Here is a 17,979-nt window from a genome sequence, read left to right on the forward strand (position 1 = left end):
GTTGTTTTTTCAAACAGGTGTCTTATTAAAGATTTTGAAAAGCGGCCTTCGGTCACCCATCTCCTGGATCACCCATTCATTAAAGGAACTCAAGGCAAGGTTTTGTTTCTTCAAAAACAGCTGGCCAAGGTGCTCTGGGACCAGAAGCATCAAAACCCTGTTGCTAAAACCAGGTATGATTCCCTGAGTCACTCTGATTTCTTCCTCTGGGTATTTATAAGGAGGATGTGGCTGTGCTTGGGTTTGCCCCACATTTTAATTGGTAACAAGCACTTCCTTGCATTTTTCAGAGTTTCATTTGTGTGACTTTAATTAAGTATGTCCCATGGATGAATAGGCAGGATTCAGAAACAAGCTACCTATTTGGATTCAATTCCTCTCAAATGCCTGAAATTTCACTGTCCTCATGTTTAGTTGTTAGTAACTACAAGCGGGATAGTGGTGGCCCATACCTTTAATCCCAGCACTCAGGAGGTAAAGGGAGGCAGAGGCAGATAGATCTCTGTGAGTTCTAGGCTTGACTGGTCTATAGGTCAGCTAGGGAGAAACCCTGTCTCAAAAACCCAAAATAAAATAAAATGTAACTGCAAAACAGCCATGGCTGAGAGTGTGTGAAAAGTCTTTAACTGGCTATTATAGATTGGGGAGCTAACATGGACTCTACCAACAGGCTGTGAAAAGAGTGTGTGTTAAATGCCAGAGACTTTCTGGGATGGGCTCTGAGCCTGTTCTCTACAGAATTTGTAGACTTATCTTAGTTTTACTTTTCATGTATTTTGCCTATGCTAGCTAAAGCAGTCAGGACTCTTACATGGCTCTATCCTTCTCCCCCAATTTTTAAAGGGCATATAGGTTTTTATTTTAAAGATGTTTATTTTTAGGGTGTGGGAACAAGTCTTTAAAACTCTATTCTGTGTGAATCTCAAAGAAACAGATCTTTGATTTCTGTCCAGTGGGTGGCAGAATTTCTCTTTAAGGAAAAAAGAATTTAATTGCAAATGAAGCTCCCCACTCAGCAGTTACTTGGTTTTTATAATTCTGGCCAGAATGCAGATAAGCGCCAGTCCGGTATTATTAAAAGAACACACAGCATACTGGAGGTGAAGAAAATAACACAGAGTAAGTCAGTTCCGGAGAGATCCCTGCATTGTGCGGAAACCCGTTTACAAACCAGAAAGTCAAAGGCAGCCTTGCCAGAGATGGACTTTCAGGGTGACCGTGTTGTGCTAATTTTCTCCGTTGTCACAGGTTTCTGTTTAGGATGATGCAAAGCAAACATTTTCCTATGGGTTCTTCCTGCCTCGGCTATTTCTGTGTCTGTGGCTAGCCGACAAGGTGGAGAGACCCATTCTTGTGACTTGGTACCGTTTGAAGCAGTAGGAATTTGTGCTTGAGGCCAGGGGACGGAAAGCCCACCTTTCTTTAGCTTTTGGACATCAGCCTGCTCCACACGTTCACACACACACACACACACACACACACACACACACACACACACACACACACACACACACACACAACCAAAACGAGGACGAGATACAAACACCCAAAACCCAGGCTCCTAAGCATTTAAGTCAGACCCAGCTTCTCCTTTCTCTGTTAGATCAGAGAGCTATTATCCAGTGGCTTCTAAGACAGTCCTCAGACTTACCAACCGCCATTCTTTGCCCATTTTTGCCTGCGTGCTTCTATATTCTCACTTTAAACACCCATTTCCCCTTAGAAAACCCTGACTCTGTACATGCACAGGCCCTTGCTTTAATTACTCTTTGCCAAGTCTTCTGATGTTAGACGCCTGGTAGGTGGCAAAGGCTTCTCACAGGGCCTTTGTAATCTCCAGTTTCATTCTGTGCTTCATGTCCCCTCGAACAGTCATTACGAAAAATACAACCTCACAAATACATATCAAAACGTTGACCAGCCCCTTCCTTAGGAGGTCAGAAATAAATTCCAAAGGGAACACAGTGTAATTGACACTTCCTCTTAGCAGCTAACAAGGTGCTGGCTATATAGATGTTTTCTGAACCCACCAGGAAAAGTTCTCGGCTGTCGTTTGCAGCTGTCTAGCCAATCTATCTAAAGCTGTGAGTGAAGGTGGAGAAAATAGAGACTAGCACGGTGGGAGCACGGACGGAGGGGAAAACAGCCCCCTTGTTTCTTCCCATCGATGCTCACACACCAGGCAGGGCAAACCAATGATTAAAATCATGGGCTCTGTAGCTCAGCCACTTGCTGAAGAATTAATTTAACTTTTTATTCTTCTGAACGTACAAGATACACTTCAAAGATTAGGATGGCTCTGCCTACAGTGTTAACCTTCAACAAATGTTGGACATAGAAAAATATCTGTGCATAGTCTGTTTAGAGTTCACGTCTTTTGAACACTACGGTCTTAGTTAGGGTTTCTTTTGCTCTGATGAAACACTTTAACCCAAACCAACTTGGGGAGGAAAGGGTTTCTTTCACTAACTCCTCATTAGCACTGTCCATCACCAAAGGTACTAAAGGCAGGAACTCACACAGGGCAGGAACCCGGAGGCAGGAGCTGATGTCGAGGCCACGGAGGAGTGCTGCTTACTGACTTGCTCAGCCTGCTTCCTCATAGCACCTCAAATCACCAGCTCAGGGGCCACACCACTCCCAATGGGCTGGCTCCTCCCACATCAATCACTAATTAAGAAAATGCCCTTCAGGCTTGCCTACTGTCCAATTCTGTGGAGCATTTCTCAACTGAGGCTCCCTATTCTCAGATGGCTCTAGCTTGTGTCCAGCCAACACAGAACCAATCAGCCCAACTACCTTTCTTTTGCCCTTCATCTGTGGAAATCCATCTCCTTAATTATCAGAGAAGATCATGAAAATAAGCAGTACGGAGGCACCAAAGGTTAAAAATATTGATTTCTATCTCTTTCTCAAAATCAAATTTATTCATTTATTCTCTGTAGAAACATTTACTTATGTGTGTAGGTGTCAAGCCCTAAACTGAGCAGAGCAACTGCAAAGGCAAACCAGATTTGGTTCTTGATAAAATGCTAATAGTCTTTGTACCACACAAACAAGGATCAGATAGAACAGTGGTTCTCAACCTGTGGGTCGTGACCCCCTTGACAACTTGCTGCTTCCAAAAATTATTTCCATTATGATTCATAGCAATAGCAAAGTTAAGAAATAGCAATGAAATCCTTTATGGTTGGGGGGGTGGTCACAGAAACCTGAGGAGCTGTATTAAAGGATCACATTAGGAAGATTGAGAAGTACCGAGATAAGAGCAGAAGTCTCAGGGAAAGGCCCTGACCCCGTCCCTGGGAAAGCGCATCTGGCCTTGGGATGCCTGGGGAAGACATTAAAGGGAAAAGTCACCAGGAAGTGGCTGAGTTAGGATTTAAACCTGGCTGAGCCCATGGTTTCACATTTCTCTGCCTGCCATATCACCATCATCGCAAGATGAGTGACCATTTATCATCTCGGCTCCAGTGTTCTTGTTTTTTCTGTCTTGTTTGGAAAATCGCAACTGGTAGGGAGATGGACTTTGAGCATGACCTGAAGATCAAACAGAAGTTAGATGGGAAGGAAGTTATTTAGAGGGAGGCAAAGAGAGAACACTAAGGGACACCTGGGCTGCAGAGGGTGTGGGCAGGCAGCTGAGTTAGCGGGCAGTCTTGGAGCTTTGTGGGCTAGGAGGGAGAGAGGGAGAAAATAAGGGAAGGCCAGGTCCATGGGCCAAAGGCATTAGACTTGTGTCTTAGGCAGAAGGGGGCCACTGAAGAGTTCCAGGGAGGTCTGTGTTCTAGATTGTTCTGAATGTAGAGTGGAGAATAGAATCAGGTGAGGCAAGACTAGAGACAGAAGTTGACCCATCTCAATAGTATTATACCACTACTTCTGCATAGGTGTCTCCAAGGACTATTGCAGACTGGGTCTAACGGTAAATCTATGAGGATATGGATCTGGGTGTATGTATAGAGGACTGCATCAAGCGCTGGCTTACTATGAAGTTGCTTCATGCAGAAGAGCTACAGTTTAGATCCACAAGAGCTAAGATGGGTCTCACAGTTCAAGCCCTCCTCCATGCATGGCACACTTTCTGCTGCAGTGTGACCAATCCTCCTCGATGCCCAGCCTTGCTCCTATATTCTTGAGTGTCCAGCCTATCTGCTCATCATAACTGAGATGACCCCTTTTCCACTTCATTGTAGCCCACATTCTACCTCTCTACTGTGAGGGGTTGGGGAGAGACTATGGATCCTTCTGTTCCCTTCTGCCTTCCTAGCCATTGTTTTCCTTAACTGGCCTCCCCAGTGTGATGTCACATCCTCCTCCTATATCTTTACCTGTTTTTCTTTACTCCTTACCTTGCTACCTGTTACCGGTCAGTGACTTTCCCATCCTTTCCCATCTCCCACCAATCGCTTTGTTAATTCTTCTGTTCTTACTTCGGGGTTCCTTGGCTAGTTACCCCTGTAAATACCTTCACTCTGTTGCACTGAAGTCATCCATAAACAAGAGCAGTGATAACAAATACAGACGTAGAAGATGCTGAAGCCCTGGTATTGCCAGGACTTAGTGATAGGTTGGTTGGCTAGGGAAAGAAAGAATTAAGCTACCAGCCGTGATTCATGCAGAAATCAAAGAGGAATTACAAAGCACCAAGAGATAGCAGTCAAAGGACCATTCTGTTTCCCTTTCATATCAAATGAAATGCCAAGGACATACAGGTGTCACCCACAGCTTCTAGCTTCCTGCCTTAAGTTACATCTTCAATGGTCCAAACAGTCTTAGGCTCACTGTCAGAGTCCTGAGAGCCTTCATCCAGCAGTGATGGAAACAGACGCAGAAACTCACAGCCAAACACCAGGCAGAGCTCTGGGAGTCTTATGCAGGAGTTGGGGATAAACTTGAGCAAGTCAAAGGGGTTAAGGACACCCTACAGAGTCAACTAACCTGGCCCATGGGAGCTTACAGAGACTGAACCACCAACCAAAGAGCATGCAGGGGCTGGACCTAGGCTCCCTACACATTTATAGCAGATGTACAGCTTGGTCTTCATGGAGTTGAGGCTGTCTCTGACTCTGTTGCCTGCCATTGAATCTCTTTCTCCTAGCTGGACTGCCTGGGTGGGCTGCAATGGGAGGGGATGCACTTAGTCCCACTGAGACTGGATGTCCCAGGTTGAGTGGTACCCAGGTGGGCTTCTCTTTCTGAGGAGAAGGGGAGTGGATAATAGAGAGAGGGATTTATAGGGGCAGGACTGGGAGGAAAGAAGGAACATTGGGCCACAATCAGGATATAAAGTGAATAAATAAATAAAAATAAATAAATAAATGACATTTTAAAAAGACAGGGAAGGCTTGAAAAGATGAAAAGGGGAGAATTATGTGTAGAGGAGACATTAAAGATAGAAGAGAGAGTTGTAGAGGAGCAGAAGAAATGGACCAAGGGTCTAAGAGATGGTTGGTTGGTCTTAGAATGAAACAATGCTAGAAAGCCACATACAGGTGAGATGAGAATATTCTGACAATCTGAAGGGAAAAGAAGGCACTGTGAGAAAACTCATGCTGATGGCCCTTAACTTTCCAAACACTACTAAGGGATTAGGGTAGGCAGTGGTGTTCGGCTCCAGGAAGATGTCAAGCCTTTGGAAGTGTCACTATGAGGAATGTGACAAAGTCATTCAAATACAGCTATGACTTTTCAGAAGTACAGAAGACCTGGATACAGTGTGACTGACTGATACTCCAATACTGTGAAGTGGTTAAGAGAAACATGGAGAACAGCACAGCACTAAAGGCTCCCAGCAAGTGGGCTGTGTCCACCATTGCCTTGACCATCCATCTGTAGGCTCTGGTTACTACTGGCCGCAGGTATAGGACAGGGAAAGCAGATTCGGAAGTCTGACAGTGGCTTAGTAACTCGGAGGCTGAGTCTAGTCAGGGGCTGGTTGGCCTGAAGAAGAGACACAGGTTCAATAGAGTATGGAGAACAAAGGAAGGGGGACTGAGCTCCTGGGAGTTTTAGAGAGGAACTTAGAAAAAAGACTGAGCTGTGCTCATGGAAAACTTCAGTGTGATAGGAACTCACATTTTCTTTTAATCTATTGGCAAGTTGAGGAGCCCTCAGTAAGAAGAGGTAACAAGAAGGAACAGAAAGCAAAAGGACCCAGGTGCTGAGGGGGAAGAGGAGGGGGAGGAGGAGGAACAGGAACAGGAGGAGGAACAGGAACAGGAGGAGGAGGAGAAGGAGGAAAAGGAGGAAGAGGAGGAACAGGAAGAGGAAGAACAGGAGGAGGAACAGGAACAGGAGGAGGAGGAGAAGGAGGAAAAGGAGGAGGAGGAAGAGGAGGGGGAGGAAGAAGAAGAGGAGGGGGAAGGGGAGGAGGAACAGGAAGAGGAAGAACAGGAGGAGGAGGAACAGGAGGAAGAGGAGGAGGAAGAGGCGGATGAAGAGGAGGAGGAGGAGAAGGAAGAGGAAGAGGAGGTAGGGGTGTGTATGAGCATGGGGAGAATGGTAAGGGAGAGCAGAGGAAGGGCAGGCAGAACTGAGCAGAAGGAGCTGCACTCCCTGCCACCACCAGGATCAAGTGGTGTTAGGTTTAGCTTCAGGCTGACAAGGCTGTGTTCACTGGGAGCAGCCTCCTTCTCTCCTAGTTAACTCTGTAATTCTTACAGCTATGGGGAAATGGCAGGCACCCTACTGAGACGCTGCCTAGGAAAAGAATAATCCTCTCTTCCCAATCCCAGAGACCCTAAGCAATCAGGGATTAAAGATAACACATCCCATAGGATGGACACTCGTTAACTAAAAGACCAAACTTGTGCCCTCCTGCCCTACTTCTTAGGTATTCACATGACTATGAGCAGGTTACATGATATGGGGCCTTTTCTGAAACCTATACGGAGGGACTCCCATTTTTCTTTGTGGGTCCAAATTCTTCCCCTGCTGTCTGCATGCAGTGTTACCAACTTTTAATGAATCTCTTACTTCCAAAGGACAATCTACCTCAGTATCCCTCTTAAATAGCAACAATTCCAAAAATCCTTAAGAGGTAGAAGGTAATGCCATGTCAAGATTCCATGGGGAAGTGGCCATCTTGGCTATAATAAGCAGACAGGACCAGCTTTCAAATCTGTAGGCACAATGTTAGCCATCAGGGGTGTGGTTACCATTGGTTACAGTGCAGCAGAAGGCACACCACATCTGGAGCTTGAGATGTGAAGTCCATCTTAGCCCTCATGGGTGTAGCTCTTCTGAATGCAGCAGCTGTGTAGAAAAGCCAAAGCTTGAGGCAATATTCTGTTCACTTTTATATCCAGATCTGTATCCACTTAGCTTTAGAATTCTACCTGGGAAGTCCTACGGGGGATCTGTAGGCAGAAGGAACACTGTATTGTTGAGATTTAGTCAGTATCATTCTATGATGTTGATGATCATGCAAACATGTGTAGACTCCCTAGGGAACTTAAATTTTCCTCATAACTTATAGTTTTGCCATGGCCTATGTCTGATTTAGGCACAACAGTTAAGAATCTAAGATGTACATGCTCTTAAAGGAGGTAAAAAATTTTTTTCTAGCATTTGCAGGTAACAGTTTAAGGCTACAGTGTCTCTTAACTTGTCCGAGAAGCTTTTAAATAATTTGAGTTTTTGACAACACCAGCCCCTATTTCCCTGACCTTCAAAATGTCTTCTTTCCCAAACCCACTTTGCAAAATCCATGAATTTACTGCGATCACCCGGTATGTGGCCTAGCCATTGAAGATCAGAGCAGTAGACTTGAAACCATGCGTTTTATCACCCCACAAGAGTCCTTAGGAGAGAGCATCAGGGTCTGGAATGTGGTGGAGGCAGGGAAGGCGCTGGGAGGCCGGCTGCACTGTGACCATGAACTCAGCTGTGGGCCTCAGGAAAATGACAAGTTCTAGTGTGTCCTGCCCCTGCAGGTGGCTAGGGCCTGCTGAGATGACAAATGTCAAACCATCAAATGTCGAAGGTCTACCCTAAGTATTATTTTCTAGGAGAATTTAGTAACAGCGGTCCCCCCGCCCCCGTTATGCTTAATGGCTTTCAGATTCTGCCCTTGTGATTTGCGCGAGGCTGATTAAAACAATGACTTCAGTTGCTCTGACTCCTTTTCGACCTGCGGTGGTGGCCTTTAAAAACACATTTCTCACTCCTCACCTGTCAGGCTTTCCCCAGGCAGCCTTGCTGTCTCCCCTGCCCTTCTGCTTGCAGACATGTTTGTGTGCACAAACACACTCCACGTCCTATATGACCACAGGCTCCTGGCACTTCTGTAAATGGAGACCTTCTGAATGATCGCATAAAGTGCTAAAGATGCTGCTCACACTGGAAGTTAAATGTCTTCCTATATCCCCAACAGAGAAGGAATAAACCTGTACCTTGGTGTAATTAGTATCACTCCCCCCATGTCCCATACCCCACATCCCACATCCCACATCCCCCATCTGCCACACCCTGACACCCCCACACCGACGCCCCCACGCCCTGCACACGGTGCCTCACTGTGTGAACAAACCAATATTTAATTTTCTGCCTTTGTCCCTGACTCTTGTTGCTGTCTGGAGAAGGTAGGAATAGTATCAAATACTGCTTAATGTGATTGATAATACAATGCCAATTTACTAGGCTGAAACTGCATAGGTTAAAGAAAAACATAGGCCGTTACTATAACGATTTCTACTCGGTTTTCTATTTTTCAAGTTTGTATGTTTGAGAACTTTAACTTTACATTACAGGTCAACATCTAGCTCAGGGAGCCATTGGGTCCAAACTCAACTTTATATTTGACTCACAAGAGAGGCAATAGAATAGAGCCCCATGGGTAATCTGTGGTGATTTGTCTCCTACTGGCTCCGTTACTGTATAGTTAAAGTCAAATGGAATTGTCCATTTTCTATGACCCTGAATCAGAGGATACATGGAAATAGAAGTGCTCTGCATGGAGGATTTGATAGTGTAGGCTGGTGCTGTAACTCCAGCCTTACTTTTGAGCAACGTTTTCCTTACTGTTTGGAGCCACTGGTTAGGGTCATAAGGGAATGGGCTCTTCCTACAGCTATAGAGGCTTTGGACCAGAGCCTTTGAGTCTGGGTCCTCTTCCTCATTTCTCTTTTCCTAATCCCTGGTTGCATTCTCTCTATCCCTCACAAATATCATCGCCACCTTTAAGCACGGCATCTGATAGACAGATTTCCTTTTGCACCTTGGGAGGGAAGGGAGGATTTATATTCTGGGAATGGAGGAATGGGGCAGAAATAATCTTCGCGATGGGTCTTCCAGAGGACAACTGTCTAAAGACTGTCGCACAGAGAGGAGCTCTCAGTGGTGAATGGTGTGTGAATACGCATCAGGTAAGAGAGTCACATTCTTGGGTCATGATTTAGAGCACTTCCTTCTATCACGTACATGAGGGTAAGACCACACCCAACCCCAATGTGTAGAACTCCTGAACCTGTTTGTACCCCTCTGCATGGAGTCTCTGCTTGAATGCAGGAAGCTAATGGGTTAAGGATGCACTTTGGAGGGAAATCACACAGAGGACTGGCTTGTCACCGAGCTTGGGCTATTAAAAAAGCATCACCCCGAAATTGCTCCACTGTAACATGGGCATAGAGAGTAAACTCTAGTCCGAACCGCTTGAATGTTCTCAAAGTCCTCTTCCCACCCATGACCGGGGCTAAAGACAGTCTCGAAAAAGCCACACATGCGCCACACGTGACCAAAAGCCTGCCCTTGGCTCCACAATGCCCACATCTCTATCTTAACATAGAGTTCATCCCTGGTCCCTGAGACCTAAAGTCATCCCATTTTGCATCTTCTACTTCGTCCAACCCAAACCCAGACCGCACAGTTTTCCCTCTTGGCGTCAAACCTCAAACTCTGTCTGCCTCATAAACACAAGCAGGACATGCAGAAAAGGCAGTACAGACTTTGATGTACTTTACCCCGGAACACTCCTCTTAGAAGACGCTTCAGTTACAGCCATCGCTCTACGCACACAGCACCTCAGAGCACGCTGTGCACGAACCTAAGCGCTCATTTGGAATGTGTAGCATTCCTGGATGTTTATATGTGCACCAAGTAAAAGTGGAAGTAGTAGACCATGTGCGCCGTATGACAATAACAAAACAAATCTATATATTACTATATGCCTTTATTAAATAAACTGTTACCCAGTCACTTAGATGTATCTCTTTATCTAAGCTTTGGAAAACTCAACCCTCCTGGGGACCCTGCCAGTGTCACTGCTGGCAGGGAGATGGGCCACACCAGGTGAAGAATGAAATTCCAGTCAGCACCACTTGGCAGGCCCTGGGGCAAGCTTCCAGAGTCTGTTTTATTTCTCGGACACATTTAAGCATAGTAAAACTCTGGAAAGAGGTTTGCACCTGACACTCATCGCAACAAAACTCTAGGCATAGCTATGTGGAACCTCCCCCTCCCCAGCAAAGCACCTGAGACCTGCACAACAAGAATCAGTTCTGTTGACTGACCAACAGTGCTCAGGGTAAGGGCCTAAGGGAGGGGATTTGTTACAAACATAAGAGTAGACTATGGGTGGAGGATGCAAGGTATATGGGACTCTTTCATAGGGACGGATTCTAGTTATCAAGAAGCTAAGCTCAGGATAAGGGCCTAGATACTGCTCGGGATAGTTGGGGGTTTCAGGAAGGCTGGCTCCTCAGAACCGCAAAACGATGACAGATTGTTAGACAACATCCATCCACTCCAGCCTCCTGGGTGTCCATGCATCAGTACTGTCTTCCTTCCGATAACACAGGCCCGTGTGTTTAACGGGTGTGGTCCCTCCAATGCCGTCTCTAAGCTGTGCCTCCCACACAACCCACGTATCTTTTTGTTTGTCTGTTTTTCAAGTTTCTCCGTGGAGCCCTGGCTGTCCGGAATCTCACTCTGCAGACCAGGCTGGCCTCAAACTTAAGAGATCCACCTGCCTCCTCCTTGCAAGTGCTGGGATCTGCAGCACCACTGCCCAGCCAAACTCAAGTATTTTTAAGTTGAATATCTGTAATTTTTATATTTAAACAAAGAATTGCTTGGCAAAAAAAAAAAAAAAAAAAAAAAAAAAAATGTTAGCAGATGCTGTTCTTAAATTAAGACACTAGGTGGAGCTTGAGAGTTTCAGATAATCCGAGTTTGTCATTACCAGTGGGAACAAGCTACTTGACTCAAGAAGACAGCAAAATAAAATTAAACCAAGTTTAATTACATGTATCTATTTATCTAAATTTATATTTATATATTTTAACTAAAAGTAGAGAGACATAACACTTGTATACGTTTATCTAACATCTAAGGATTTTGTAAAAGATATGTGTTAGGATTAAGGTTTTAACTCTCCAAACCCCCCAGGAGGAAAGTGAAGCAGGCTTCCTTTTCAGAGGAACACTAATTGGAGAGGGCAAATAGAGCTACTGGTGTGTGTGTGTGTGTGTGTGTGTGTGTGTGTGTGTGTGTGTGTGTGTGTACAGACTCGCACTTGTGTGTGCATTCATATATGTGAGTGTGCATATGAAAGTGAACATATGTGTGCATATGTGTGCATGTGTACGTGTGTGTGGCTGAACTAGTGAGCTGGTCTTTATATGAATGAGGATATCTTAGATAACACCACTTCTAAATTGCCTACCACAATCTTGAGCAAGTACCAACTCTAAGGATTAGATTGCCCATCAACAGGAAAGGAGGTCACACAGAGCTAATAACAGTAATTACGATATCTTTTTCCATTCATTTGTTTAAATCCTTGTGGGAAGATTTTGATGAGACTCAAGGCCATTGGCACGATCCTTGGAGTTTAGGTGTGTGAGACAGACAGACATAAGTACGGTTATAGCTGTAGACAATCAGCTGGTGGGCTTGGAAAATACCAACTCAGATCCTGGTGATACCAAACTGTGTCTGCACACTGAGAATCAACTTTATGCTGGTGTCTATTTGTTTCTGAGGTTGCAGCTGAGGTTTGCCAGTGCTTTTATCTCAGACCGTGTGCAAAAGCATCATCCAGAGTGAAGGACATCTAGTATCCAGAGTGTCCACCTAGTGTCTGCATTCCTCATGTAGTCTCGGCCAAGAGCGGGAAGAAACCCTCCCCAGGAAGCACATTGGTTTGCTGGGATCTCAAATTCAGGTTTCTTTCCCAGCTTCCTGTGAGCATTCACCTCCCAGAATCCTGAGACAGACGCTCAGGGATTCCGCTGCTGCATGAAATAGAAAAAGGTACCATCCCACTCTAACTCCGGCTGCTCTCTGGCCCTGGTGGTCTCCCCACCACCATGGCTAGGCCCATGCAGTGACTGCCCATCTCTCCGTTCTCTTGCAGTGGATTCTGTTCACATTCCCAGCCATCCTCCCCCTGTGATTAGCTGTCACAAATCCCACTAACCAGGTAAAATAAAAACTCTAGAGGCTTGTAATTTATCAGTCAGATTTATATTAATAAATTCTCAACCCACAAAACGCCTGCACAGTGAGCTCAAAACTCAATTGATAGAAACACAAGCTGCTCACCTAGACGGGGCAAACACACCATCTAAGAAATCCCCAATACTTGTGGCTCCCAGGACTGTGTGGTTCTGACTCCGCTTCCTCTCCTATGGGTTCCATCTCGTCTCCTCCTCTCTGCTTCTTCCTCTGTCTTCCTGTACTCATCTCTAAAACTCTCAGCCCGCCTTCCTTTTCCACTGCCCAATCACAGACTCTCGCCTTATCTCGTGCCTGTCCTCACCTTCGTACAGACAGAAACCCACATTCCACCCTGAGTGTTTAGTTGCTTTCAAGGGGAGACACAAGCAAGGAATGTTTGCACCATCTTATCAGGATCACTTCCTTGGGTAATGTCTTTGTAACACACACACACACACACACACACACACACACACACACACACCTCATACCCTTGGAAGTCAAAAGAGGGTGTCAGATCTCTTGCAACTGGAGTTACTGGAGTTATGGATGCTTGTGAGCTGCCATGTGGGTGTTGTGAATGGAACCCGAGTCCTCTGCAGGAACAGCCAGTCCTCTGAACTACTGACCTGTCTCTTGAGACCCTTGCTAACTTTCCTTGTCAAACGCTTTATTTCACAAAGTTACTGGGCACAAATAAAGAAAGGGATAAAAAGACTGAAATTAACACAGTGAGAATTCAGTCATTTTATTTAAGAATTCAGTTTATTTTTTTCTTTATGTTGAACTTTAAGGGGACAAATCTTTTAGGCTTATGAAAGGCAGACTTGCTGATATTTTATTTAATAAAATGGCAAGCAAGACGCAATATTCTTAGTCACACTGAAAATTAGCATTGCCTTCCCTGAGACAAGGTCTTTTGTAACCCGGCCTGGCTGGGAACTTCCTATAAAGCCCAGAATAGCCTTGAACTCATGATTCCTCAGGTTTCAGCCTCCAAACGACTGGGTTTATACATATGCACCACACCTGACTCAAAAAAGTATACTTTAAACCAATTTGATTTCTTTCTCTTTAAAAAAATTGCAAATTGCTTTATTTATTTTTGAGACGCCTCTCTATGTAACCCCGGATGGCTTGGGACTTATTGTATAGATTGCGCTAGCTTCTACTTCACAGAGTTGCCTGTCTCTGCCTTCTGAGTGCTGGGTTAAAAGCATGCGCCACAAAAATCGTTATTTCAAATTATGCATATTTATGGGTGTGTGTGTGTGTGTGTGTCTGTCTGTCTGTCTGTCTGTGCAGAAGTATCAGACCCTCTGGAGCTGGAGTAACAGGCACAATGAGCTTCTGGCTGTGACCATGGGTGTTGGTAATCAAACTCAGGCCTTCTAGGAAAGCACTCTTAACTATTGAGCCATCCCGATGACCCCCAATTGGGTTTCTCTTTGACGTCACCTACATGTAAAGGCATAGAAAAAGAAACTGTTCTCCTTAATCGTTTTTGATTGCTTAGGTTAGTGATTTGATTAGATTAGATAAAATACAGCTTTGGTCTTATTTTAGACTTTTTCAATAAAGTTGGCTCCAGTACTGGAGGTGACTAATATGCTTCACGTGAACTTTCTAATTTAAAACTACCAGCGATGGCGATTGGGAAGGAGGACTCAGTGTAGCAGACTTCAAGGTGTTCTCTACCTACCTCCTCTGTGTGTGTAGCAAGGAGGAAGCTACACGTGAGAATTCCATGGTGTTTGTGTGGTACATCACTAGCATTAGGCAACGCCAGCTGGGGGATCCAGGGAGACAGTACTGCATCAGGAGACCTTTTAAACTGTGACAATATGGGATATATGGCACCTCTTAGGGAAGCTTCGACGCTACCTTACTGCTGAACTCACAGGGCATAGGAGGACATTTTACCCGTGTAATTTAATGGCATTCTGAGTAACGAAAGGAGTTACACAAATTGTTGATTCCTAGTTTTGATAAGGACCTAAGACTAGTACTTGATGCATTTAGAAATCTAATTTGAATTTCTATCTCAAGATTGTACGTGCCTTCCATTTATAGATGATGAGGACTAAGTGGCTGCCATTAAGGGATGTACTGAGTATCTCACTCATGATTCACAATCCTGAGACTGGGGCCAGAGCTTTTAACCTATAGGCAAGTGCTTTCTCCAAGCACCACACTGAGTATTACAGTTTCATGGAGGAAATTATGGGAATGTCTACTTAATATTAATTTTATTACTTAAAGAATTACATTTTTCCAACCAAAGAGTACACAAGGAGGGACCCATGGCTCCAGCTGCTTATGTAGCAGAGGATGGCCTTGTCTGGCATCAATGGGAGAGAGGCCATTTGTCCTGTGGAGACTTGAGGCCCCAGTGTAGGGGAACGCTAGGGTGGTGAGGCAGGAGTGGGTGGGTGGGGGAGCTCCCTCATAGAAACAGGGGGGAGGGGTGGTGGGATAGGAGGTTTGTGGAGGGGAAACCAGGAAGGGGGATAACATTTGAAATGTACATAAATAAAATAACCAATAAAATAAGAATTAAATTTTGGGCTGGGATACGACTCAGTGGATAGAATGCTTATTCAACACATGCATGGGTTTGTATGATTGCCAGCACCAGGAAAATTGGATGGGGTAATGAATTCTTGTAATCCCAGCACTCAGGGGTAGAAGCAGGAGGATCACAGTGTGACATCATCTTCTATTAATATGGTGAGTTCTAAGAGGTCAGCCTGGGGATACAGGAGACCTTATCAAAAAACAAGTTACCAATCCCCTGGATTCCATATTCTGGCCATGATCAAGTAGGCTTCTTCAAGAAATGCAGGGATAGTTCAACATTTAAAAGCTGTCAATGCAATCTACTATATAAACACACTGAAAGAAAAAAATCCACGACCATCTTACTAGATGCTTGCTGAACAAGCCTTTGACAAAACCCAACACCTCTTTATGATAAAAGTGCTAGAGAGATCAGAGATATAAGGCACATACTTAAACATAATAAAGGCAATATACAGCAAGCTGACAGCCAACATTAAATTAAATGGAGAGAAACTTAAAGCAAAAATCAGGGACAAGACAAGGCTGTTCATTCTCTACCTATCCCTGCAATATAATACTTGAAGTTCTAGCCAGAGCAAAAAGACAACTAAAGGAGATCAAGGGGATGCAAAGTGGAAAGGAAAAAGTCAAAGTATTGCTATGTGCAAATGACATGATAATATACATAAAAAAAAACCTGAAAAATTCTACCAGGGAATTTCTGCAGCTGATAAACACCTGCAGCCAAGTGGCTGCATACAAAATTAACCCAAAAAATTAGTAGCCCTCATACATACAAATGATAAATGGGCTGAGAAAGAAATCAGGGAAACAATACCCTTCACAATAGCCACAAATAATATAAAATTTCTTGGTGTAACTCCAACCAAGCAAGTAAAAGATCTATATGACAAGAATTTCAAGTCTTTGAAGAATGGAATCAAAGAAGATATCAGAAGATGGACAGATCGCCCGTGCCACGGAGGATCAGTAGGATTAACATAGTAAAAGTGGCCATCTTACCAAAAGCAACCTACAGATTCAATGTAATTACCCATTGAAATTGCAACACAATTCTTTACAGCCCTTGAAAGAACAATCCTCAGCTTCATATGGAAAACAAAATACTCAGGACAGCTAAGACAGTCCTGTACAATAAAAGATCTTCTGGAGGTATCACATCTGCATCGCTAAAAACCACATGGCAGCTGGGGATTTAGCTCAGCGGTAGAGCGCTTGCCTAGCAAGCGCAAGGCCCTGGGTTCGGTCCCCAGCTCCGGAAAAAAACAAAAACAAAAAGCAAAACAAACACATGGCAATGACATAAAAACAGACAGACTGATCAATGAAATAGAACAAAAGGCCCACTAGTAAATCCATACATTTTTGGATACTTGATTTTTTACAAAGAGGCCAAAATTATACAATAGAAAAGACAAAGCATTTTCCGCAAATGGTGCTGGTTTAATTGGTTGTCTGCATGTAGAAGGATGCAAATCACTCTGCACAAAACTCAAATCCAAATGGATCAAAGACCTCAACATAAAACTAGATACACTAAATCTAATAGAAGAGAAAGTGGGGAATAGACTTGAATGAATTGACCCAGGAGACAACTTCCTGAATCGAACATCAAGCATGCGGGCACTAAGATCAACAATTAATAAATGGGATCTCATGAATCTGAAAACCTTCTGCAAGGCAAAGGACATCATCAAAAGGACAAAATGGCAGCCTACACAATGGGAAAGGGTTTTTACCAATTTCACCATCAACAGAGGGTTGATATCTAAAATACATAAATAACTCAAGAAACTAGACATTAACAAACCAGATAACCCAATTTAAAAAAAAATAGAGTACAGATCTAAACAGAGGATTCTCAACAGAGGAATCTCAAATGGCTGAGAATCACTTAAAGAAATGTTCAACATCCTTAGCTATCAGGGACATGCAAAGCAAAATGACCCTCAGATTCCATTTGATATATATTGATCAGAATGGCTAAGATTAAAATCTCAACCACATCTTATTCTGGCGAGGAGGTGGAGCAAGGGGAACGCTACTGCATTGCTAGTGGTAGTGAAAACCTACACATACGCTTCTTTGGAAATTAATTTGGTGGTTTCTCAGAACTCTAGGAATCAAGGTGCACTACGCCACTCTTGGGCATGCACCCAAAGGAAGCTCCATCATACCCCAAGGCCGTTTGCTCAACCATGCTCATAGCAGCTTTATTCATAACAGCTAGGAACTGGGAGCAACCTTGACTGAAGAACGGGTAAAGAAAATGTGGTGCACTGGCACATGGAATATTAGTCAGGAATTAAAAACAATGACGCTGTGACATTTGCAGACAAATTGATAGAACTAGGAAGGATCATCCTGACTGAGGTAACCCAGACTGAGAGAGACAAGCATGATAAGTACTCACTGATAAGTAGACATCAGCCATAAACTGCAGGATAACTGTGCTACAATTCACTGACCCAAAGGAGCTAAGTAACAAGAAAGGCTCGAGGGGAGAGAAGCACGATCTCACTGAGAAAGAGAAGTACAGTGGATGGGGGCAGGGGTGTGGGAGGATGGAGAGAGGAGAGATTGGGGGTGGTGGGACAAAGGGAGAAAGTACTACAAGAGACAACTGAAATGGGGGTGGGTGGGCATCTCTTGGATGGGCTAGAACCAAGGGCAATGGAAACTCCAGGAATCTAAGAGAGTGAGCCTAGCTAAGAGTCCAAGCAATAGGGGATATAGAGTCTGAACTTGTTGTCTCGTAAACAGACAATACTGCTAATGAAGAGATTGGGATACCAACCCAGATACAAAACCTTTGATCTACAGTTTGTCCTGCCTACGAGATGTGCAGGGATAAAGGTGGAGTAGAACTGAAAGAGTGGCCAACCACAGACTGGTGAAGCTTGTGGTCCATGCCGTAAGAGAAAGCCTACCTCTGACACTGTCGATGGCATTCTG

The 17,979-nt window shown here is 44.3% G+C and overlaps 1 protein-coding gene across 1 annotated transcript in view; it reads left to right on the plus strand.

The window, feature by feature from the left end:
* The window catches only part of Myo3b (myosin IIIB), a 408,256-nt gene that overhangs the window by 184,990 nt on the left and 205,287 nt on the right, over nucleotides 1-17,979 (plus strand). The window contains exon 10 of the mRNA NM_001393777.1: nucleotides 18-173. Within this exon, the coding sequence (NP_001380706.1) occupies nucleotides 18-173 (156 nt within the window). The remainder of the gene's footprint in view (nucleotides 1-17; nucleotides 174-17,979) is intronic.

Source organism: Rattus norvegicus, chromosome 3 (assembly GCF_036323735.1).
Source record: "Rattus norvegicus strain BN/NHsdMcwi chromosome 3, GRCr8, whole genome shotgun sequence".
Classification (NCBI taxonomy): Eukaryota; Metazoa; Chordata; class Mammalia; order Rodentia; family Muridae; genus Rattus; species Rattus norvegicus.